Raw genomic sequence first — 25,718 nt, forward strand, 5'->3', positions numbered from 1 at the left:
TAGGGCTTTCTTTTTTCGGAAAGAAATCGAAATGGTATAAACTCCGTACCTTTGTTTGTAAGCTAATTTTAACAGCTGCACTGTTCTTCTGAGTTCTAAACTTGGAGACACGAAATTCATGAGTTTCAGAGAAAACCAGGTTGGCCTTTGCTCTTTGTCAAATGATAAAAACCAAGATGGTCTCTTGATGTTTATATTCAGGCTTAAGAGATTGCTTAAAAGTTGAATCATCAGTCAAGTTACCAAGTAGTGTCAGACCCTAGGCATTGTAAGCATGTAAACAGTATTCTGGAAAAAAAAAAGAAAGAAAGAAAGAAAAGAAAAATAGAACTGTATGTGGTATTTGGTATTTGGAACAGACACGATTTTTAAAATCTGTTCAGAAATCAAATTCAACTAGATATTCTGTGTTTTTATTTTCTACTTCTGGCAAATGCGGCCCCTCGCCACGATATTATATATAACCTTTCTCACATTAGGCATCAAATGAGGCGTAGTCAGTTTCAAAGTTCTGATGCTGCATCCACCCTCTACGGAAGTGTAACTGCAGAGTTCCAGCTCTCTGGTCAAAAGAATGTACAGATAGGTTAAAAGAAGTCATTGACTGGTCTGCTGGGGAGCGGGGGAAGTTCTACAGAGGAAAGAAACTCTAGGAGTTGGTGGCCTAGAGAAGCTTTCCACAGAGGGTGGGGAAATGATTGCGAAGGAGGTTTCTGGTAAGAACTTGAAAGAGCCAGTTAGAAAGATGAACCGTAATCCAGGAGACAGACCGCAGCCAATCACAGACGAGATGGGCGGGGCTTGGCTCCGGTAGGGGCGGAGCCGCGCTCAGGGGCGGGGCTCCAGAGGCGGAGCCGGCTCCCGGGAGCGAAGGCGCGCGACACTGCGTGCAGACCTTCGCCACCTGTCGCACACCTGCGGCCTTCCTCGCAGCAGCGCTGACGTTGACTTACGGACAACTCGTGACTCTTGATCGGCTGGCCATGGCCTACCCGGGGTACGGAGGAGCGGTAAGTCCTCGCGAGCCGTGGCGACCTGCGGGCCGCGTCGCGGTGCGGAGGTCACCCTCCGGCCCGGGCAGTGCCCGCTGTCTGGTACCAGGCGATGCTGGGACTCTGCGTGGTGCTGGGAAGCTGGGGCTGGGCGGTGCCCTGCGCCCCGGGGAGAACCGCGAGCTGAAGTCTGCTCCAGAGCATCGGGAGCGTCCTTGTACAGCCTGTGATGTGAAGTGTTTGTGATTTGTAAATTTTGTTTTCAGAACGGAGGAACCGAATACCACGTCTTGTTCCAGTGACCTTTTGTGATTTACCCCCAGCCGAAGCTGTTTTTCTAGCGATTCTCATCCCGGGTTGAGTTTTTTATAATTGCTCTTTATAACCACTTCTTGCCTCTTAAGTTGCTGGTGAATAAATTGAGACTTACTTTCAGTGCTTCTTAAACTTTGCTTCGCAATAAGCACAATCTGATTTTCCAGCCTTGCTTTTGGAGGGGGCCAGGTTATTTCCTCTCACGTAGCTTTCCGCTCAGAACCTCTGAGACCTACAAGTAGCTATTGCAGCTCGTGTACCTCTTTCCTCTTTTAAAGGAAACCAAACTTTGACTCCGCCCATCAGTGACCTGCACAGTAAGGCCGGCTATCAAATGGGGCTGTGCAGTGGTCCCTGCAGTGGTACAGAAGAAAGCATATTTTCTATGACTATTCCTATTTGTTTTCCCCCCAAAAAGAGAAATTAGTGTTCTGTTACAGCTAAATAGGAGTTGACATTTGCATGGGATTATGGTCCTCAGACAATTTCTACCCCTGAGAGTGATGATTATTTTTAAAAGCAAGTCTCAGTTCCAGGCCCTCAGCTTCAATACACACATTACCAAAACTGATTTGTTTGAATTCCATCTAACGCCATGCACTTTTCAATGCATATTCCCCGTTAGTCCTTTAAACGTACTGAGAATATCCTTAAGGTAATATGTTCAGTCCACACTTTAATATTTGTTTGATTTAACAAAATAGAAATGTTTGGGACAGGAGAGATGGCTCAGTGGTTAAGAGCACTGGCTGCTCTTCCAGAGGTCCTGAGTTCAGTTTCCAGCATCCACATGGCAGCTCACAACTGTCTGTATGTAACTCCTGTTCAGGGCATCCGACACTTCGTACAAACGTACATGCAGGCGAAACACCAATGTCCATAAAAATAAAAAGAAGAAAATGTTCTCTGCTAGATTGCACATCTTTATCTAATGAAGTACGTAATTCATGACGTTAGGAGATGAATTTCCAATCATTTTTCATTTGTTTAATGATTATTTATCAAACATAGCTGAGAATGTAACACAGTTGGTAGTGTGCTTCCCTGGCATGCTCAAGGCCCTGGGCTGGACTCCCAGAACTACATAAACTGGGCCTGGTAGCCTGACCTGAAATCCCTGCTCTTCAGAGATGGGGACAGGAGTACCAGGACTCCAAGGTCAGCCCTGTCTAGTCTGAACTACCTGAGAGAGACCTTGTATAATTAGTATCAAACCCAGCTAGAACCAGCTGAGTCTGGTAGCTCACCAAGTCCTTCTAGCACTTTGGAGTCCAAGGCGGGATTGGTGAGAATTCGAGGCTGTGGCTGTAAAGGGTTTCAGCCTATCCTGAAGCACAGTACAGAAACTTGTCCCGCCGAAAGTCCCAAGACCAAAATAAAGTAAGAATCCTCAAGTTGCATTATTTTTATCATATTCTTGTCATATTTTATATTTCTGTACTAATCAAATTATAACATGACCCAAAGCAATTTTGATACTCATTTTGGCCATAGGAAAGAAAACAAAATAAACTTCAGTTACATGCCTATGGTATTATGAGTATGAGAGAAGCTTCTGTATTTTTTGTAAATTTTAAGCATTAAATACATAGACATGTAGGGGATACAAATTGTTTCTTCAGAAAAGATACTAGACTACTACCTCTAAAGTTTAAGTTCTATAGTCTTAATATGTAAGTACACTTGGATATGAAATTTATTTTAAAAGCACATATATGCATAAGCTCTACATGAACTATGTAGAAGCTCTATAATAAACGAATTCACTGTGTAAACAACATTTTTAACTGATAAACTACAGAAGAAAGAAAATGACTTGGTAAAATCTATGGAGCATTTGTAATATTTTTATAGCACATTCAAGCCCTGTATTTGTCTTCTTTTGCCGTTCATTTCTTAGTTGGTTCTTACAAATTTGCCAATTATAAACACAGATTTTTATCTCAAACCCAGTCCTGAGGTTGAGTGCCAGAAAAAACAAAGGACCAAATTTTTATCTTGACATTATGGTTTTAGTTTTTAGAAGCTGTTTAAAATACAGTGCCCAACAAAATGGGGCAGGGGTACAAAACAAGCGGACAGAATTGTGTGATTCTGTGTAATAATCATTCATTATATGAGAAATATATTTTAGGGTGACATGGATGTAGTTGCTCTCTGGGTTTCCTCAATAATTAAAGTGACTTAAACCAACACTACCAAAAGTAAGAGTACTCCATAAGGGTACTCAAAACATTTACAGTTTTGCTAGTCTTACAAGCAGAAGGAAAAATAAAATTGCATCAAATAGTATGTGCGCATCTTACATAGTGGCATTTGTACAATGCGTCCCTTTCCCTAACTGCATCACTCTCTGCCCACAAAAGGAAGATGATATTAAAATAATGGTACTAGCTGGGGGGTGGTGGCACGCGCCTTTAATCCCAGTACTTGGGAGGCACATGCAAATGGATCTCTCTGTGAGTTTGAGCCCAGCCTAGTCTACAGAGTGAACGCCAGGACAGCCAGGGCTACACAAAGAAACCCTGTCTTGATAACAAAAAGTAATGGTGCTCAACTGAACTATTTGAGTCTGGGTGCCCCACATTTGGGGAAAAATACACGTAGTTCAGGAGCAGAAACTCTAGAAGAGAAAGAAGCACAAGGCCGATCAATATATAAAACCATAGTGCACGGTTACATAACTTTGTGACATCCATATACTGCAGTCGTTGAAGAAAGGCATTCATCTGATTCTACAAGGGAGAAGTTTTTAAAGTTACTCACTGTGGTTTATCACACACACACACACACACACACACACACACACACAAAATCATAGATACATGTATAGAATATGTGTTTAGTGTAATTATTTTACTTGCCAATTTTCCCAGTTAAATTTTTGTGGATCTCCAACTTCCAGGAAAGAAAACCAAAAATGTCCTCTTCCCTGAGAGTATTCACTCCCCCAAAGTTAAAATGTATTTATACCAGGAAAGATTTCAGTGCCTACCACTGAAAGACTCATTTAAAGACTCATTTCAGAAATCATTTCACAATCCATCCCTTAAATAAAATTAGTGGAATTTTCCATTTCTGAGTGTATGTTTTCAGTTTGCCAATTGTTTCAAGAAACAAGTATTTTTTAATATTTAAACTAACTGCCGCAGAATATTTAACAGAGGATAGAAACTCTAGCTCTGAATTAACAGCAAATCGAAACATGGAAAATTCAGACATTTACTCCAACTGTAAACACTATGTAAAATGTAAATTTCACATTTCAAAATAAGGAAAGATTCCACTTATTCTGTTATAAAGATCTGACAGTTAGTAAGGGGAATGTGTATATGAATAGTTGCAATAAAAATGTTGGCCTGTTTTTCTAAGAAAAACATATCTAACTATACTTCTTTGTCCCTTAAATTTAGTAACTTTATAATTTTCTGGCAACATTTTAACCAGACTGGAATATAAAATTGTGCAACAGGAAAATGTCCATCAAAATTTAGCCAAGGAAAATTGTATAAGCCTTTTTTTAATAGTTAAGAAATATATAAATGGCTACGATTCCTCTATTTACAGAAACAACTAATACAGACTTTATAAATCTGCCATGTATAAATGTCTGCATAAATAGAGAATGTCGATATGAAATATTAATCAGAGTCTGTTTTTGAACAGTATGTGGGGTCAGCAGTTTCTGTCAGACCATGGCCTAATATGGACCCGCATCTCTAAGAATGAAGAAAGGTCCTCTACCAACAATCTGAGGTGGAAGGTGACTAAGTGATACTAGTGCTTAGGATTGAAAGCTTGCTGCAGAGAAGGCTGTGCAGGTCTGGGGTGCTATTCAAACGCAGTTCTAGCTTCTCCGGGATACCAGTTTCTTCAGGAAGATAAGCAGGTCCTTTCTAAGGGCAAGACGTTAGAGATTGGTAAGGTGACCAGTGCTGCTGGGAAGAGTGCTCCACTGGTTTTTGTTGTTGTTGTTGTTGTTTTTGTTCGTTTTTTGGCAAAAACTTTAAAAAAAATTTTTTAAGATAAGCAGTTTCGTTGTGCAAGGATTTCAATTTGTTCTCTAGGTCCAATTCTCTTAACTTGCTAGGGTTTCCAAGATTGTGAGGCTGCATCCTTGCAAGACTTTTGAGGTCATAATAGAACTTCAAAAAGAAACAGACAACAACAACAAAAAAACCCAAATCCAGACACATCCACTGGAACCTTGGTAAACTAGCTAGTGCCTAAAGTCAGTTCTAACGTACTGGCCCAAGTTCCAAATCTAAAAGAAGTGCTGCCAACTGATTGTCGTTCATAATCAGCTCAATTAATTTACACTTTAGCTCTGGAGAGAATTCCCAAATGAGCCCTTGTTGATTCGACTGTGTTTCATGTTGAGGGAATCAACTGTGGAAAACTGAGATGGACCATCCATGGGTTATAATTGGAAGTGATTTCTAGCTAAGGTCCAGCTATTCAATTTTATGAGACTGCATAAAAGACTCTTGGGTGTAGTGTAGAAGTTACTGTTTTCTAATTTTAAATCCCCTTATTTATGGCTTTTGACTGATGATCTGGGTATTCCCGGTGATCTATTGTATCTCAGGCCAATAGGGTTTAAACGGGTCAGCTTTTCTGTTGTGTGTGTGGGAGGCCTGCTTGTTTGTTGTGTTGCAAGGCGAGGTTGCTTATCTGGATATAGTTTCCAGTCTCCTTTGGAAAGTGTTCGCGTTGATTATGAGTACATGCAGCATGACGGGGTTACAGTGCTTGCCGGTTTCAGCCGTTAGTTTAGGACGTTGTTCCCTTGAGTGCTGAATGGATGATTTGGGGCAGATTTTTGATGTCCTTTTCCACAAAGTTATAGAGTGGTGAGTGAGTCTGGCCTAGACACTGTTGAAAGAATTCCCCTCACTTTCTTAATGTTTTAAGTTAAGCATCCACAAACATTCTCCAAGTTATCAAGAATCAGGCAAACTGGTCAGTGAACTTCCACTGAGAGCCAGTGTAGGAGGAGATTTGCTAAACATCTCCTCTCTGCTGGGAGAGTCTGTAATTTGTTCCTGTACCAATAAAGTTCTGTTAATTGACTCAACTCTTTGATTGATGGTGGTAGTGTATGTATAGGCCTCTTGAATAAGTTCAAGCACATGAGTTTCCTCCTGCCATTAATAAGCTCTTTAATGACTGGATTTTTTTCCCCAGTCCTAGGTGCTGGATTTGGTTATTTGATGGTACTGTCGACTGGAAAAGTCACACCCGATTGGACAGCACTGGAACACTCCTTGCCACCTCTGGCATCTCCCTTTGGTCTTAGGTTCTTTTTCTTTGGTTTCTTTCCCAAAACCTCTAAAGGTTTTTTTGGTTTTTTTGTTTGTTTGTTTGTTTGGGTTTTTTTTTTTTGCCTCTTTTTCTCTTTCCTTGGTGGATTGTACTTGGGGTCTCTCTCTGTAGAGTGGTTTTCTTTGCCTAAGCTATCACACATGGTGACTCAAGCTTAGACAAATACTACATGAACTTGGTTTATTTGCCCGTGTTGGGAGGGCTGGAGAGAATGGCTCCCAGGTTAAGAGCAGTGGCTGCTCTTTCAGAGGGATTCGGATTTGATTCCCAGCACCTACATGGCAGTTTACAACTGTCTGTAACTCCAGTTCCAGAGGATCCAGTGCCCTCTGCTGACCTCTTTAGGCACCACACATGTTGCAGGCAAAAACACTCATGTATATAAAATCAAAATAAGTTATTTTTTAAGTGTTGACTTAAGGAACTAACGAGTTCGAAGTCACACCCATCTGTTACTTGTTGGATCTTAAAGCACTATGGCTAATTCTGGTAATTCATTCCAATTGGTAAAATAGGCTCAGGGCTTTATGATCCCCTTCCCAAGTGCATTTCCTACGGTCCCTGACACTTCCTTCATGCCTTACACTTTACCACAGCCCAGAGGCGCCTGAACAATCTATAGCAGCTTCCGAAGTCAGCCTCTGTTCCTCCGCATTCTTGTAATTCTTTCCTCTCCCTGCCCTCTGGCTGTCTCTGCTCTAGCTGCAAAGATGCAAGGCAAGACAGTTTGTTCAAAATTGAAGGACGAACAGCCTTGCTGTGTCTTCCTTCTCTGGACTCATACAAATACAGAGTAAAGTGCTTTCCTAAGGCATTCATAGCTGTACCAAGTGAAAAGGGAGATGCCATAGGCATAATAAGACACACATCCATGGATGGTTCAGTGGTCGTACTGTGTTTGAGTACCTGGCCCTTCAGGAATCCTTGAAGTTTCAGATCCTCAGAGGCAGAAAGAACAAACTGCTTCCATGTGTCACAGTATGGTAGATTTTCATGCTGGCTTGGAAGAGGGCTTTGATTGGAATCATCGTGTTATTTTCTTCTGGTCCTCATACATTTTTGAAAAAAAAAACTGCATCTCTTACAGTGGAGAGTGCTTCAGCTCTGTGATTTCCCTTGCTTAGGTCATAGTTTGACTGTATTTATCTGATTTTCAGCTAAGCATACACCTAGAAATGTATTTCTTAGTTTACTATAGGTGAAACCCTAGGTTTTACTTTCTATTTATATTTACTTTTAATTTTGCTTAAAGTCATACATGTTCTTCTTTTAAAGCTTTGGCTCTCAGCCTGTGAGGCTTGTCTCCTTTGGGGGTCAAACCACCCTTTCACGGAGGTGGCTTAAGGCACTCAGAAAACACAGATAGAACATAGACATATATTTACATTATGAATCACAACAATAGCAAGGTTACAGTTAGGCGGTAGCAACGGGATAATTTTATGGTTGGGTCACCACAACATGAGGAACTGTATTAAAGAGTCACACAACATTAAGGTTGAGAACCACTGTTCTAAAGGTTCTTAGTGACTAGGGGATGGGAAGAAGGCTCAGTGGTTAAGAGCACACAGTGCTCATACAAAGACCAAGCTCAGTTCCCCAGAGGCACATCAGGCAATTTATAACTCCTGCTCCAGGGGATCCAACATCCTCTTCTGTCTTCTGTGGGTGCCTGCTCACACACACAGCCCTTATAGACATTAGAGGCGTGAAACATCCTTTAGACTTCTTTTACTGTTGAGTAACGTTCTGACAAAGTGTGTTTTAATACAGACCTTCCAGCATCTTGTGGTTGAAACTTTAGTGACGATATGTTGGGAAAATTTGGCCACTAGATTTCTTTGGTTTTAGTTGATTTCTAGTAAATAACTTCTTTTAACTACAGTTTTATAGCTCATCTTTTTATTACCAACCTCATCTTTTCCCTCAACAGTTTGGAAACTTCGGCGGTCAGATCCCAGGGATGCAGATGCACATGGGCCAGCCGATGCCAGGTCCCAATGTGTTCGCTGGTGGTTACCCAGGGTATGTGGCCTACTCTGACAGCTACCCCCCTGCTGATGACTCTATGTGGTCTTTCTTCACAGCTGTTGCTGGACAGGTGAGGTGATAAATCTTTTACCAATACTAGTCAATAAATGATTACTGTTTCAGAGACGTGCCAACTGCTCCTACTTAGTATATCATTTAAAATGTCTATAAAGCTTATGTCTTAAACTCAGGTAGAATAATGCTGTTCTTGAGATCAAAGATGAGAGTAGTCAAAATTGCTTCATTTTTTAATTTTATTGACTTTGCTCTTGATAGTTTCACATGTGAATAATGTGTGTTCATATCATATTACTCACAGGTACAGTATTTTCATCAGTTCCTGTAAATGTAAATAACGTGTATCTCAGTTAAAACATACGTATGGCAAGGGATGTGATCAGAGATCAGTGCTACTGTCCTGCATTTATTCGAGCTAAGAAACTGCACGTGTCCTCACAGGTGCGGTTATATCATTTTTGGTGATATATGGTTTAAGTTGAAGGCACGTTTTCTAGAAAGATCATCAAAATGACCATGTTGAGGCTTCTTCAATTTTTTAATACAAAAATGAAAACAAATGTTTTCTTAATGATATGCTATACTGTTAGCATGTTAGCTTCTAATAAATTTGAGTAAATATCGCAACCCAGCTTTATTATAACAGCAGAGGGGTTTCTGGCCTGCCGATTCAGGTCTATGACTTCCGTCTGAGCTGCTTTGACAGTATGCGACTGCAGTCTTTGGTAAGCTTTGCTTTTGCTCTCACTGCTAATACATGTGCTTTTGTCACAATTTGTTTTTTTAAGTACTTTTTTTACGCAACCTTCTGTAAAATTGGAAGTGAAATTAAAAATGTGCGCCTCTGCTGCGATTTGAACGTGAGTACCCTCACAGGCTCATCCGTTTGTATCATTGGTCCGCAGCTTATGGTGCTGCTTTGAAGGGTGCTGGGATGTAGATATAGGGCCACAGGAGTGGGGCTTGAAAGGCCTACTGCCCAAAGCTTTCTGCTTCCTGATTTGTTATGATATAACAAGCCATATGACAACCTCCTCTTCCATGGATGCAGCCTTCCTGACCATGATGGACCCTGTCCATTTAAACTGGGAATCAATTTTAAATAGTATTGTGGCACAGAAATTAAGTAATCCGCACAGTATTAACCTTACTTGTATTGGTTTTGACTGCATGTGGTATGAAAGAGAAGTTGAATAAATATTTAGAATTAGAGAATTTACAATCGTGATTTTATGCATATTTATAAGATGGACCTATATACATATGCATAAATCACAATTGTATTTTATGTATGGATACATGCTTGTATTTATGATCACCTTTATATTGTATAAATACATGTCTTTGTTTCCATCCATCTTTCCTGACTCATAAATCTGTGGCCTACTCAGACAGAGAAGTTGGAATTTCTATTCTGTCAGGCAGATCATTGAAACCCAGTCTTGTCTTGCCTTCATATTGCCATAAAGAAATTTTCTACCTTATTTTGTATGGTGATTTGTCACAAGACCCACCGTTCTTCCATGTGCTGTGGATGCGGCAAATACATGAGCTCAAAGAAACACATCTCTAAACGGAGATGCAAAATATTAAGAGATGCCTGTTTCTTTCAAATATTATATTCCCAAATTTTTATTTTTTCTTTTATCTTCTTTTGGCCCTTGCCAAAAATGAATCAAATGTTTTCTGGTAGACTTGCATTGAGAATAAATGCTACAATAGGAAACATACTATAATAATTTATTTTGTATGTGTAAGTAGACCTTAAAAATTATAAAGTCACAGTTATGCCTTACTTGATAGTATTGTGCTCTGAAAAATTAGGCAGAAGAAAGAGCAGAGGATGAGACCAGATGCCCACACTCACCTTTAAGTGACCAAGGACCTTACCATAAGTCCTCCCTTCTCTATTTCCATCTGCCTGGGGACGAATGCTTTAGCAATTCCTTTCTGGTATTCATTCACCGCAAACACAGTACATATTAGGTGATAGTATTCTTTCAGCTCCATTGTCATCCTACGGGCCTCCACCTTACATGTGGTCCATTCCTGACTGAACTGTGTTATGGCAAAGGACTACATAATTTAATAGTATGGTTCTTCTATTAAAAAAAATAAGCATTTGAAATAAATAAAAGAGCAAGAAATCTAAAGCCCAATTCTTGGATTCAGGATATGGCAAAGTTAGTTGTGTGGCTAGTTTTATGTCAGGTTGTCAGAAGCTAGAGTTATCTGATGGGAAAGAACGTCAAATGTGTGGGATTCCCCTCTGTATGCTGTGAATACCATTGGTGTAAAGAATCTTCCTCAGCCTGTTGATAGGACAGGGTAGAGCTAGGTGGGGAAAACTAAACTGAATGCTGGGGAAAAGGAGGCTGAGTAAAGGAGAAACCATGTAGCCCTGCCGGAGATAGACGCCGGAACTTTACCCAGTAAGCCACAGTCTCATGGTGATACACAAATCAATGGAGATGGGTTAAATTAATATGTAAGAGTTAGCCAGTAAAAAGCTAGAGCTAATGGGCCAAACAGTGATTTAATTAATACAGTTTCTGTGTGGTTATTTTGGGGCTGAGCTGCCAGACTGCCAGGAGCAAACAAGTAGCCTCCTACAACACAAATGCCTCCAATAGATCTGGCCGGAGGGCATTTTTTTCGTCAGTCATTGATAGGGTTGCCTGTGGTGGGTGGTGCCATCCTTGGGCTGGTGGGTCTGGGTTTTATAAGAAAGCAAGTTGCGTAAGATGTGAAGAGAAAGTCAGTAAGCAGCATGGTGCCCACCATGGCCTCTATATCAGCCCCTACTTCCAGGTTGCTGACTTGTTTGAATTCTTGTTCTGAGTTCCTTTGATGATGAACAGTGAAATGGAAGCCAAATAAACCATTTTTCCCCCTAAGTTGCTCTGGTCATGGTGTTTCATCACAGCGATAGTAAAAGTACCCCTATCTAAGACAATGATGAAAGTATTTTCATATTCCAATTCAGAAGAAGAGTGGGGAGATGGAGGGAAAGAGAGAGATAGAGGGAGAGATGGAAAGAGAGAGAGAGTTGTATATGAACCCATGGGCTTAATGTATATTAGACAAGCAAACATTTTTTTGCTATATGTTCATATATTTAATTATTATTGGGGTGAAGAATTTATGATTCGTGTCTATAGAATATAATAGGATGGTGCATCAAGACTATAGGGTAGAATCTCAAGTAGAAAACTACATCCAACTACATACATTGGGGCAGGCTATCAGATGGTGACTTGTAAATTGCAGTTGTTCCCAGGAGAGGGTTGATGATGGAAGGGATTAGCGATATGAAAGAAAAACATGCCCTGAAAATCCACTTGTTGGACTGAAGACAAGGAGAAATTCTCCCTTGGTCCTAGCTCTGGTCTGTAACCATCCTCTCTTTAATAGCAGTGGAGGATGTACTGAAGTAGGTAGCGTTTCATAGAACACCAACAGCATCTTACATTCTGTACTTCACTTGAGTGCCCTTTAGGTCTCATTGCTTTTCTGAGAACTGAGGCGTTGTACAGAATTACTATATGTGACCTGTGATGGACTACTCAAGCCCCGTGGACAACTTCCTTTCAGTCTGTACTAGAAGCTAGAAGCTCAGAACTACAGAAAATATCCATTTTCTGAGAGATAAAAACAGCCATGTGGATAGAATTTCTTTGGAATGCTTTTCCAAATAAAGCATTGCTGGGGGACTGGCAAGATCAAAAAGTCCCCATGACCTGAGTTCAAACCCTGGGACCCACATGGGAGGAGAGAGGGCAGACTCCCTTCCAGGAGTTGTCTTTTGGCATTCATGTATGCTTCACACACCATTACAAAATAAAAAATTAAAACATGACAGTAGTTTTTAAAGACCTTGTTAGAAGACAGCCTTGGCTATTTTTGGCTCGTTATTCCTACCTATAAAGGAAACTTGAGGTTTGAAGGTAGAGCGGCCACCTGTGGCTTGGGCACAATACACTTGAGGTAGAGACTTTTGGGTGGAGAATGTGAGGAATACAGAGGTTGATGGCACAGTTAATTTCAGCCCTAGATTTCCTTTATGAAACAATGAACTTTTATTGCCATTGCTTTATTTTTTTAATTTACTTTTTTTAATACAGGGTCTCACTATGTATTCCTGGTGGCCTTAAACTCAGAGAGCTAGACTTGCATCTAACTTAAGTCATTTTTATAATACTGTTCTGAACAGCAGCATGTCAACAACATATTATCTGGTAAAATATTTCACTTTTATTTTGGTTTGAGTCTTTGAATCTAGCAGGGACCTTCAATTCATAGTAGCTATATTTCAAATGCTCATTGGCAACTCTGTCATGGCAGCCCAGGACTAGAGAGAGAACTCTTCACTCAAGCTGGCCCTCCCCATCCAATTATCTCTCACCATTGAGGCTTTCCTTCCCTATTCATCTGAAAATCTTCACTCTTCACCCTCACGAAGTACCCGTGGCTCTCATTCCTACATCATCTGTGCTGTGTTCCCTCCTAGCCTTTGTTGTCTCTTCATGTAGTCTTTGTTGACTGCTTTGTCGTCTACCACTGCAGTGCAAACACTGTAGAGAAGGAATTTGTTCCGCACAGTTTGATAGCTGATGTGTTGAGAGGGATTTCCATACAGTGGAGAGCTCAGTTAGTGTATGTTAAGTGAACGAGTATACCTAAGAGTCATTTGCTCATGTCTCTGTACATTTGCATAACAACTATTTTAATGATTGTTCCATGAAAGTAATTTCATCTAATATGGATTGCTTGAAAACTGTTTACTTTTGTTGGCTGTCGTTTTGAACATGTAATTTTTATGTGTAGTTTTGAAATTTTGGCTTTCAAATTTGTTTCAGCTGAAGTTTGTCCACTTCCTTTCACGTCCTTTATTCCCTCTCCCCTTGTCACCGTTCTTTTTCTCATATTTTGGTGATGCCATCACCTGGGTTATGATGTGTCAGCTCTCAGCTAGGACAGGGATACTCCTGCAGTGATGCTGAGAATTGCATCCCAAGCGAGGTGTACGTAGGTCCCAGCCTAGTCCTTCTCCACAGAAGTCATGTCAGGGGGGATATCCTTAGCAGTGTATTTTCCTGTGGGTTATTTTGGTTCCTTTCATGAGTCCCTCTTCATACATTCAAGGTGTGTGGTAGTTGTATCACAATGATTTGAAACCATGTTTGCTTCTACATAATGTACTAAAGTCTGATTTAGAGTTGGAAACTCCATGTATGTGTGTGCGTGTATACACTTCATATACTTTAAAACATAGCAAGTATACAGTGAAGCATCATAGACCTCTAGTGTATTTGGTAAGAGAATTAAATACACCCTTTCTCTCATTAACACTCTTCTTAGTTGCTTAGTTGCATTACACCTAATGTAAACTTCTGGTGTAACCTTTAGTTGTTGCTGTATTGTTAAGTCATTTGTCTTGAATGCACAACTTGAAGGTATTTTTTTTAAACTAGTAATAAAAACAAAGGAAGCTCTAATTTCATTTTTTAAAGTGGCTTAAGAACAGTGTGATGAGCAAAAGCTCATTTTTCTCAGCTTTTAAGACAGGGCCTGACCCTGTGCTTACACACAGCTCTCATTTGCCTCACTTCCTTACCGACTCTGCTTACATGTACAGAGCCTATTCAGCCTGTCTGATGACTTCACATTTGTAAAACAGTAAAATAAAGACCAATTAATTTGTCACGGTTAAATTTCTATGTTTTTAGGAGATAATTGGGTGGAATAATGTAAATTTGAAAGACAGGATTGTGTACATAAAGGGCTTTTCTTCTATTTCTCCAAAAGCTGATGTAGGAGGGTCATCTGTCTATTGTGTTACTTTCATTGGTTAATAAAGAAACTGCTTGGCCTGATAGGTCAAAACATAGGTAGGCGGGGAAGGCAGAACAGAATTCTGAGAGAAAGAAAGCAGAGGCAGGCAGTCGCCATGACTCTCCTCTCCGAGACAGACGCAGGTTAGGATCCTTCCTGGTAAGCAACCACCTCGTGGTGCTACACAGATTACTAAATATGGGTTAAAGCAAGATGTGAGAATTAGCTAATAAGAGGCTGAAACTAATGGGCCAGGCAGTGTTTAAAAGAATACAGTTTCTGTGTAATTATTTCAGGGTAAGCTAGCCGGGATCCAGGCAAGAACACAGCCTGCCGCTCCTACTACAGGGAGAATTGTCTGTATTCTGTCAATCATATTTTAATGAAACACTAATTGGCCAGGCAGGAAGTACAGGCGGGAAAGCTAGACAAGAAGTAGAGGTGGAACAAAGAGACTGGGGGTATTCCGGGAAGCAGGAAGCTCCCTCCACAGTCCAGCCTAGATCACCAAAGAAGCAACATGTGAGCTGCCCAGCTAGAAAAGGTACTGAGCCATGTGGCTAACATAGATAAGGATAATGGGGTAATATGTGTTATAAGAGCTAATAAGTAGCCAGAGCTGAGGGCCAATCGGTTTATAACCTTATGGAGTCCTGTGTGTGATTTTCCTTGGGGCTTGCCAGCTGTGGGGTACTGGGCAGGACAGAAACCCCAACAAACAAGCCAGCCCTCATGTTACAAAAAGCTTCATAAGATGAAGAATCTGCATCTGCTCCTGTTGTCTTCAGGGTACAGGAGATTGCTTGCAGTCCCAGCTGCCCAGCAGGCTGGCCTAGGATGACCAGCATGCCCAGGAATTGGAGCTTAGCCTGGCAACATAAGAGGATCCCCATGTCAAAGTGAAGTGAAACTTACAGCAAATAAAATGTCAAATGTGTTGAAGAAGTTAACAGATTTCTGTGTTTTATAACCTTTAATTTTTCAATGGGGGAAGCAGTATCTTTTCATAGGCAGGGTACATATTTCTAATTATAAAGCACAGACTCCTTTTGATACACATTGTATCTATGCAGAGCAGCAATGAAGAAAGCAGGGACCATTGTGCATAGAACGGGAAGTTCAAGTGTGGTGTGTGGTGTGTGGTGTGTGGTGTGCCAAGTTCAGGTTTATTTAATCAGACCTGTTTCTTAATGTTCATTCCACAGAGCAAATAAGACCCTCAAACATGTTTTATGTTCTTTAACTGAAATTCACAATACTTTTTTCTAGGTTTCTTTTTCAACCAGGTTTCCTACTAAAGTAACTCCATGCCCTACAAAGTTTGTCTTCTCTGTTTAGAAGCATAAACAATATGTATTTGTAATACATATTTACTATTTGATAACCATACTCTGTGGGTGTAGGTGGACTTGTGTGTAAAAATTGCAAGAGGGGGTGGTGCTGGGACAGAAAACATCCGACTGCATAGGATTTATTTCTTATGATTTTAATTACAGTGGTGGAAATTTTCTATATATTCACATTTTTTTTTTCTGGACGGTGTTAATACTGTGTTTCCTGTTCACTGAATTCTGTGTATCCTTGTGCTGCGTGAATATTGCACGCTGATTTGTTAGTGGGAAGAATGGTATTTTTCCTCTTAAGAGTTAAAGAGAAAAACAATGATAATTGTTATTGTCAGTATGTGTGAGGACAGCTTTTAAAAATCCAAAGGAGGGGAAAAGGCTACAGAAAATTCTTTATTGTGCAGTGGTTGACCACACCTGGTGTTTGGACTTTCAAGGCCCTGTCCTGACTGTAGAGCTGTCAGATTTGGGTACAGAGGCCTTTTGTTGGGAGCACAGCAGGAAGGTTGCTGAGCCCACAGATCTCCAGAGAAATCAGGAATGTTATGCACACCAGATGGTCTTTTCCGGTGGGAAAGGTGAAAAACCTGTTCTTCCATCCAGAAAGCTGAGATTTGAAAGTGATTAACAGCCTGTTGGTTTAGGCCATGTAGAGCTCTTACAACCAAGACCAGAGTGGCTAGTAATCTAAATGACCCTTCTAGCCAGAGGCTTCCTGAAGCTCCCACAACTAGAGCCAGAGGCAGCTAAGAGTCCAAATGACCAAGACCTGGCCAGACCCTTAGGTCCTTAAGCTAATGCAGGTAGCCTAGCTCTAGAACTCATCCTGGAAGAAATGAAATCACAGGTACCCTCAGCTCAGCTGAGTTTCCATGTAATTACGCTTCCTTGTGCAAGAGGGATTGTATTACACTAACATATATATTACCAAATTATACTGGGCTTCAATACATTGGGAATAAACCACCTGTTATTGGACTACCCAAACTCTGATCCAGATTGACACAGTTAATCTGCACCGGATTTTTATCCTTATCTTTTTGTGGGTTTACCTCTCTGCATGACACCTGCAGGAACCCCCTCAGTTCTTACTGCTTATTTCTGCTTACAGTGCATCAAGCAGCTATTCATAATTTATGTTTCTTGAAACATAATATTGGCTTGAAACGGTTTCTTCAGGATAGACAGTTATTGGTAGTGTTTACCTGAGCGGAATGTGACAGAAAGGCCTTCTGATGTCCATGTTATTGGAGAAATACTTTTTTTCTAAGCAAGCCTCACTCTTAAAAATATGCCAGTTTGTCTTCAACCATAGTTTTTAAGGATAATTATGAAGTTTTTAATTTGGCAAGCACGCTCCAGGTATAGCAATGAGGATGTGAAAGGAGCCACCGAGATACTCTCAGGCAAGGATAACCATGAGTAAAATAACTAAGCATTTTTGCATTGTTTTGACCATGAGAAGACAAGGGCGTTGTTCTGCATTACAGGGTCCATGGTGTGCCTTGGCTGGCAATATTTACCTTGTGAATTTTGTGGTTTATACCATTTTGAAAATTGGTATTTCTGAGTTGCCTTAGAGCAGCACCCAGTGAAGCTTTTGATGTCCTTTGGTACCACTGTTCATTAAAACCCATGTCGATGTGTTAATTTTTTTGCAGGATGGTGAAGTGGATGCGGAGGAACTTCAGAGATGCTTGACCCAGTCTGGAATCAGTGGGACTTACGCACGTGAGACCGTGTGCTGTTTTGTCTTCCCTTCCTCATTGCACAGGGAGTTAGAAATTTAAATCCATTCCCAGCATTTGAATCCCACACCTAAAATCATAAATATTATAAACTTTACCTCAATATACCAAGTTTGAAGGATCATATCGTTCTTCTGTACACGGTATCATAGATACAACTGTTCATGCACACTCCTGACATTAACTACTCAGGAGAGACATCATTTAAATGGTCGAAAGTGGCGATTTTCAAAATTTCCTTCTAGACCTTCATTTTACCACTATACAGTGGCAGCCTTGTGATTATCAATTGATGTCCTGCTATGAAAAATGAGTATTTTTCTGTCTTCCAACCTTAAACCACTCCACCCCTCCACGTGAAAACTTTGCCCTGCTGACAGATTATAATAATTTGGGGACCATCGTCAGCACCTACCTATCTCTGTTGTCTACATATTGCTTATGGCTATGTCTTGTTTCTTTTTTGTGTAGCCTCTTGTTTTTCCCAGAATTCACAGTGGCTAGTGGGTGGGAGGGGTCCAATAAAGAAACTGCTGAAATGGCTGCTCCATTAACGGAAGATTTTTATTATGGATAAGAGAGAGAAAACACCCAGAGGTATCTGAAAGAGTCCAGAGCAGAGAGAAAAAGAAAGACACAGAACATGGTCCTGGGCTGTTTGTAAGGGATGGGAGAATAGCAGGGAATAGAAAGAGTGGAAAAAGTACAGAATAGGGGGTGGGGTGGTGGGGTCTAGGGGTGGTAATGGAGATATCAGAATGGGGGGGCAGAAGGAAATTTTTTGTCCTCATATGGAGAACTGTTGAGTATCTGGGAGGAGGGAAGCCTGGGGAGGTGAGAAGGGTTCTAAAAAGCTACAGCAGGTAGTTGTGACTAGGCAGTATAGGTGCCTGGGGGCTAGCATGCGCTTTGATAGGCAACCATGGAACTATGTCCACGGAGAGCCGTATGTCCCTTGTACCAGAGGCAAGGGAAGAAACTCTGTTTGGCAGATGGGAACATGTTTCAGAAGTTCCTGAAGCATGGCTGGTTTTAATCTAAGGGTGAGGAATCCTTCTATAGTCCAGTTTGTCATTTCTGGACATATGCGCTGCCTTTTGGAGTTTGGGAAATCAGTGTTTCCTTTGGAGATGGAAGCTTGGTATTGCATCCCTCTGTTTGCCCCAGGGCTTCCCTATAGGCCTTGTGTTACATGTGTGGATCTCATTCTTTCACCACCATTCTGCAGCTCCTTCCACTCTGGAGCGGCATCTCCTTCCACTCTGAAGCGGCATCTCCCATTTCTATTCTTTCTCTGTTGTCTAATGCTTTTAAGCTCAACCTGTTACTGCATTGCATTGTGATACCGCTTTGCATTAACTGACTTTTTTTTCCATGTACAAACTCTATATACATACGCAACTGAATTTTTTAAAATTGTTTTATTGAGCTATACATTTTCCTCTGCTCCCTCCCTTTCTTCCCCTCCCCTCCTACCCTGTGACCCCCATGCTCCCAATTTACTCAGAAGGTCTTGTCTTTTTCTCCTTTTTATGTAGATCCATGTATGTCTCTCTTAGGGTCCTCTTTGCTGTCTAGGTTGTCTGGGATTGTGGTCTGTAGGTTGGTTTTTCTTTCTTTGCTTTATGTCCAGAAGCCGCTTGAGTGAAGTAGCTTTTAATGAAAAGGTGCATGGATTATAACCAATTTTTGAGACTTTAAGTGTCTGAAAATGCTTTCATTTTGTCTCAGTCATTTGAATGTCTGCTTGTCAAGGGGTATTTTCCATTACAACCCATTCCTGCAAATAATTCAAAAAGAATTTCTCCATAGAGCAATAGGTAGCATCCACCTAGACAGAGGCAGGAAAAGACAGGGAGCTTTAAATGCTCCTGCCAGCGACATCCCTAACATTGTTTTTCTTGCCATTTTCACACACTGTTGGAGGGCGCTGCTTGTTCATCTCGGGAACCCAGAACCAAAATAATCACACAGAAACCATATTATTTAAATCACTGCTTGGCCCATTAGCTCTAGCTTCTTATTGGATAACTCTTACATATAATTTAACCCATTTCTATTAATCTGTGTATCGCTATGTGTCTGTGGTTTACCGGCTAAAGTTCCAGTGTTTGTCTCTGGCTGGACTACATGGCTTCTCTCTGACTCCACCTTCTTCCTCCCAGCATTCAGCTTAGCTTTCTCCACCTAGCTCTGTTCCCCTATAGCTCTGCTATAGGCCCAAAGCAGTTCCTTTATTAACCAATGATATTCACAGCATACAGAGGCGAATCCCACATCAACACACATTTTCAGAAGGATTTCCAGTCTCAGCTCCTGTCTCTTTCTTGCCTTCCTGAGATTTGTTTTTCATTTTCTGAAGCTCAGGGATCATCCTGTCCCTCACAGGTCCCAGCCGCTCTGACATTTCACAGTGTCATGCCTTGTGGTCTTGCATGGGGAACTGTGTGGGTGTATTCAGTCTGGAATCTCTTGTACTTTTTTGTTCTGGGAAATTTTCTTCAGTTGTGTTTCCTGGGGCTGAGTAGTCTGTTCTCCTTTTTAATGAAATCTTCTCAGCCTTCTTTTATAAACCTTCTGTGCCTTTCCTTTCTGGTGGTGTGTTTTGTAAGCGCTAAGAACCTTTGTTCGTTTTCACAGATGTTATGCTTTCTATTATCTCTCTGAAACTATTAATATGTTCTTGCATGGCCTTGCCTTCCTCAGCAGTGTGTTTATTCATCAGCTTATTTGGTTGTCTTCCTTGTCATTTCTAGGGTGTCTGATGACACTTGTTGTTCATGTCTCCCGGAAATGCTGGGTATGAGTCCCAGACTTGTTGACTGTGGGCTGCTTTGGAAGGTGAAGCTGGGCAGTTGGATTGTGTGGTTCGAGTGTCACTGTCATGGGAGATTTCCTTTGTTCCCTTCGGGCTGCCCTTTCTGTTGTTTCAGTGTTCCCAAGTCTATGCAAATTTTTCGTTGATTGGCTCATGTTCAGTGTAGTTCATTCCATTGTGCCTACTGTCCTAGAAACATCTCCAGAAAGCAAAACTCCCCCTGGGTGAGAGGGTAGGTGTGACAGTCATCCAGCTAGAGGCAGAGAGGGACTGGGTCTTCACATGCTCTTAAAATAGCCCTTCCCTCAGCTCTCTTTTTAGCTCCACCTTCACACACATGTTCAGAAGCTGCCAAATTCTTAGACATTTGGCATCTTTCCCAAGGTAACTAAGTTGTTTCTCAGCATTTCTCTTTATGCATAAGCATTAAATAGCCACATCCCTTGACTGTCTAACTTGCAAAATAAGTTTTCTGTTTTTCCCTTTTCCTCTAAGGGCTTAAGCCGTTTCAACAAAAAAATCTGTCCACTCCAGTGAGTTAAAGGAGGAAGTAAAGTCTGTCCTTTTCTAGATGAAAAGCCTGTCTCTCCACTTTATAAAAATATTTACTCTTTAAATACCTCATTCTATCCTGATATTAGGATATACTTATTTGTTGATTTAATTTTTAATTTTTGTTTTAATCTGGTTTGATTATCCCACTTCCTGAATGTGAACCAAGTCAAATAAAAAAAAAAGATGACATACTATATAATTTTTTTTCATGTAACTTTCTTCAATTTCCTATAGTTTTACTCACGGAGGAACATTAGGCCCCAGTTTGGGTGGTTCTGTCTACTACCTTTATGAATTCAGAAAACCACTTTTTTTTTCTTGGCTCAGATTTCTTTATTTGTAAAATTAGGACCGCTGTACTTTCGGCGTGTTTGTGTAAAAGCATGTAATCCACTGTAATGGGGAGTCTTCACCTCAAGCGTGGCTGGGTTTGGGGTCACCTTGGACACACAGCCTGATGAGTTTATCAGGGCATTTCTAGGAAGACCCACGCTGAGTGTGAAAGACATACCTCATGGGCTAGAGTCCTAATGAAAGGAGAAAATGTAGAAAGCATTGATTTCCCTTTGCTTCTGCCTGCAGACAGAACGTGACCAGCCACCACTTGCTCCATTCTTTGGGCGTTTTGTACAACAGCAACAAAGGAATGCACCCACACTTTCTGACCAGCAAGCCCTCACCGAGGGTCTGTTGAGTGTCGTTCTTAGCACATCACAACCAACAACCCTAACACTGACACCACCCAGAACAGCTAAAGAAAATCAGCTCTTGTTCCTAACTGAATATTTTATACTTTTTCTTTAGGTATTTTGAAATTTATCTCCTTTAATTATCTTTAAGGATTTCAAAATGTTATCAAGCAATATAAAATAAAGTGAATCTAAATCATCTTTTCACTCTTTAATATCAAGGAGATAAAATAATTTTATAAACTTACCTGAATTGTGCTAACATATTCCTATTTTAGATAAATAAACCCAGCTATTTGAATATAATTGTATTAAAGGTTGGAAAGACTGAACTTTTTTTCTAAGGTCATCATTGTAAATAAATATGGAAATGTCAATGTTTCTAGCAACCCCATTCTTTTTAATTACTCCTTTTGTTTATGATATAACTGCATAATTTCCTGTTTCTATTTTCTCTTTTTAAGCCTTCCCATGTACTCCTCCTTGCTCTGTCTTTCAAATCCATATATACATATGTGTATATACATATATATTCTTAGACTCGTAAACAAACCTTCTCAGTCTGTATGGTGTTGCTTGTGTGGATGTTTTCAGGGCTGACTCTTTTGTACTGTATAACCAACTGATGAGCTCTTCCCATGGAAAGACTGTTTGCTCCTGCTCTCTGCATTCATCAGTTGCCTGTAGATCATGGCAGAAAAATGGGGGAGAGACTAGGAGCCAGAAGATCAGCGGGTTTGCTGTGAGAGAGATTGTGTCTCCAAGGAATGGCGGATGCGAGCCCCAGAACGCCTTTCCTCATGTGGCTTGTAGTGGTCTTCCTTTCTCCCCTCTCTGAAGAGAAGACAGCTGCCTCCGCTCAGAGGCTCGAGCTTCCCCACCAGACCTCTTACTAAGCCCTCACGTGATCCACCTATACCTGATTTCTTTTCACCTTGAGTCTTTTGTTGTGAAGCAGAGTTCAGGTTGAGGAAGTGTTCCACTTTCTTTTTTGCTGTATCACCACAGGGAAGTTCATTGGTTTACAGTGTAATATTCAAGAATTTTATTGTTTGGCCTTCTTTGCCTTCCTGACAAAGTCCTCTTACATTACTCCCTCGCCTGTTCTCTAAGCCTGGCACAGCTTCTGGCTTCTGAATCCATAGCAGATATCCAGGCCAACCTCCCTCTCTCTGTCTCTGATGATTTAAAGACTGAAACCAGCTTTCTGCCCAGACTCCTGGCAAAGCCAAGTGCCTGTGATGTGTTCATCACGCTAACTTTAGGCGACTTCGTAACTGCTTACCTGTGTCAGTAGTTTGGAGACAGTGATTTTAAAATGTATTTTATTTTTTATTATTCTAAGTGTTTAACAGCCAATAAATATTTATAGTAATATATAAATATTTTATATTTAAAATAAATATAAAATCGTGAATTTTATATTGTTTGCAATTTTTAAAAATTTTTTGAAATTGAAGATTATCCTGATGTTTTGTAGATATAACTGAGAATAATATAATATTTTAATACTAAATATCTTTTACAGCCTTCAGTCTGGAAACCTGCAGAATTATGATTGCCATGTTGGATGTATCCTTGAATAAAGATAGAAAATATCTTTATATTATAAATATAGAGTTATTGCTTTTTTTAACATTAAGTCAGTTATTTTAGATCTAACTGTATTTTGTAAGATCCTGTTTAAAGTCTATATAATTACATTTTCACACAGCAATCTATTCATAGACTGGATCCTGCTAGCTAACTACACAAGAATATGCCCTTTTTAGTTAGTGATTTGGGTTGTATGATCAGATAAATTTCCTCGGCTACCAAAACTTATTTTTGTTAATAAAACTGTTAGAGAGATTATACAGGAAAAATGGGGTTCAATGAATTCAAGGAGCTTTGGGCAGCACTGAATGCCTGGAAGCAGAACTTCATGACTATTGATCAAGACCGAAGCGGCACCGTAGAGCACCACGAGCTCAGCCAAGCCATCACTGTCATGGGTGAGTCTGGTAGCGTCCGTTAGAATCCAGGAAAGCCATCTTTGCTCCTTGATCAATTTATGAATTTCTTATATTTATAAAAGAGGTGCTTATTTTATTTTATGAGCTTGAGTGTTTGCCTGCAAGTTTGTATGTGTATTATGTGTGTGCCTGTTGCTCTAGGAACCCAGAAGAAGGTGCCAGATTCCCTGGAACTGGAGTCGCAGGAGGTTGTGAGCTGTCATATGCATGCTAGTAACTGAACCTAGTTCCTCTTGCAAGAGCAGCAAGTGTTCTTAACCACTGAGTTATCTTTTCAGTTTACAAACTGTAAATCTGAGTTGTTTAATTTACTAAGTTTTCTGTTAGTGTGTTCCTCAATTTGGGCTCACAGTTGTGGGTAAATTCTGATCCAAGACACTAATACAATCACTATTGTAGTTATTTCTTCACTTTATTGTCATATTGAAGATTGAACCTCAGTCTTCCATGTTTGAGACCAGCCTAGTGTCTCTGAGCCCTATCTCCAGTCCATAAATTTGTTTGAGGTTTCTTCCAAAGGCAATCTTTCATCCATTCTTAATTCCTTGCGTATAATTATCATCTCTACTGTTAGCATCCACCACTTGCATTCCATTCGTTTGTAATTTGGTGGGCTCTTTAATTATTCATGAAAGGCTTATCTCAGTCAAGCACACGTTTGTAATGGAATCTAGCTTTTCAACCTAAAGAATAATTTGTTTCCCTTTCCTTCTTTGTTCTCACACGATTTAGAACACACAAGATAGGTATGGAAAAACTTCAAAGTGGGAAGATTGCATTTCAGATTAGTTTAAAAGGTGTAACTATTTTTATTGTACTTCTTATAGGCTAAAGTTCTTGGTTCTCTTGCAAAGAGTGGTAATATATATACAATGATGCTTAATTTGCTAACAAGTAATGCTATGCTACTTTCTCCTCTTTTAACCTCCCCCCATCTCTCTCTCTCTCTCTCTCTCTCTCTCTCTCTCTCTCTCTCTCATCTGTCCATCTGTCTCTTTATTTTTTAGAAAGATTCTCACTCTGCTCACTATATAACTCAGCTTGATCTGGAACTCACTATGTAGTCCAGGCCTGCCTCTAATTTATTGAGTTCCTTCTGCCTCCATCTTCTGAGTTGTAAGCATAGACCATACTTTATGAAGTTTTGCCTAACATTAAGTAGTTTTCTTAATTTTCTTATCTTATAATTTTGTGTAGGTTATTTATAAGCAAAATGTACATGCATAAAAATTATGTTTGAAATTAAAATGTAAACTCAAGGCACATGGGCTTAAATTATATGCCAAAGAGCTCAAACTAGTGAAGTTTTTAAAGTTAGTTATATAAATAGGCATTTTGTTTTCGTATCTAGGGAAAATCCTGGCTATATAAACATATTTAACTGTAAATCCATAATAAAAATTGATTGAACTCTACCTTTAATAGCATAATTTTAAGAAATTAGTGTGGTATATATTTTTTTCTCAAAAGTAAAAAGGTGCAAAGGGGTCAACCAAGCATCTGAGTGTAAGAAAAGATTATTCTGGGGCCTGCAAAAGCACCTAGTGCCAAATTGGATGGCCTGAATTTGGTTCTTAGGGCCCTTGTGGTGGGAGGAGAGAGCTGACTCCTTCCAAGTTGCTTCTGACCTACGAACAATTGCTGTGTTGTGTGTGCTCCCTAAAACTCTAATCAAAGGTTTAAGTTCTTTTGGGTCGTTCAAACTTAACACCTTCAAATATCTTTAGAGCCTTTCAAGTTATGGGGAAATTTTAGGAATTGTATTTATACCACATCCAGATCATAACTCACTAGAAGGATGCCTAAATTCACTTTCATGTGGTTGACTAGCTTGTGTGTTTTGATATGACTGTTACTTTAAGTATGTTTTTTGGGAGATATGTGTGTGTGTGTGTGTGTATGCATGTGATGTATGTACATACAGATATATGATCTCTCATATGTATCTCGCATATATGAAATCATATATATATATATATATGATTTATTTTGTTTGTAGTTTTGGGAATACAACCCAAGAAAGTGCCCTGG

At 40.2% G+C, this 25,718-nt stretch overlaps 1 protein-coding gene and 1 pseudogene across 1 annotated transcript in view; one reads left to right on the plus strand and one right to left on the minus strand.

Moving 5' to 3' along the window:
• The first annotated feature begins 856 nt into the window (after nucleotides 1–856).
• Nucleotides 857–25,718, plus strand: part of Gca (grancalcin) — a 28,762-nt gene continuing 3,900 nt past the window's right edge. Inside the window, exons 1-5 of the mRNA XM_048425868.3 lie at nucleotides 857–1,010; nucleotides 8,566–8,733; nucleotides 17,524–17,593; nucleotides 23,201–23,244; nucleotides 23,519–23,666. Of these exons, the coding sequence (XP_048281825.2) occupies nucleotides 984–1,010; nucleotides 8,566–8,733; nucleotides 17,524–17,593; nucleotides 23,201–23,244; nucleotides 23,519–23,666 (457 nt within the window). The 5' untranslated portion in view covers nucleotides 857–983. The remainder of the gene's footprint in view (nucleotides 1,011–8,565; nucleotides 8,734–17,523; nucleotides 17,594–23,200; nucleotides 23,245–23,518; nucleotides 23,667–25,718) is intronic.
• LOC125394783 (uncharacterized) lies at nucleotides 4,996–6,774 on the minus strand (annotated as a pseudogene).

The sequence above is a fragment of the Myodes glareolus genome, chromosome 21, assembly GCF_982192425.1.
Source record: "Myodes glareolus chromosome 21, mMyoGla1.1, whole genome shotgun sequence".
NCBI lineage: Eukaryota > Metazoa > Chordata > Mammalia > Rodentia > Cricetidae > Myodes > Myodes glareolus.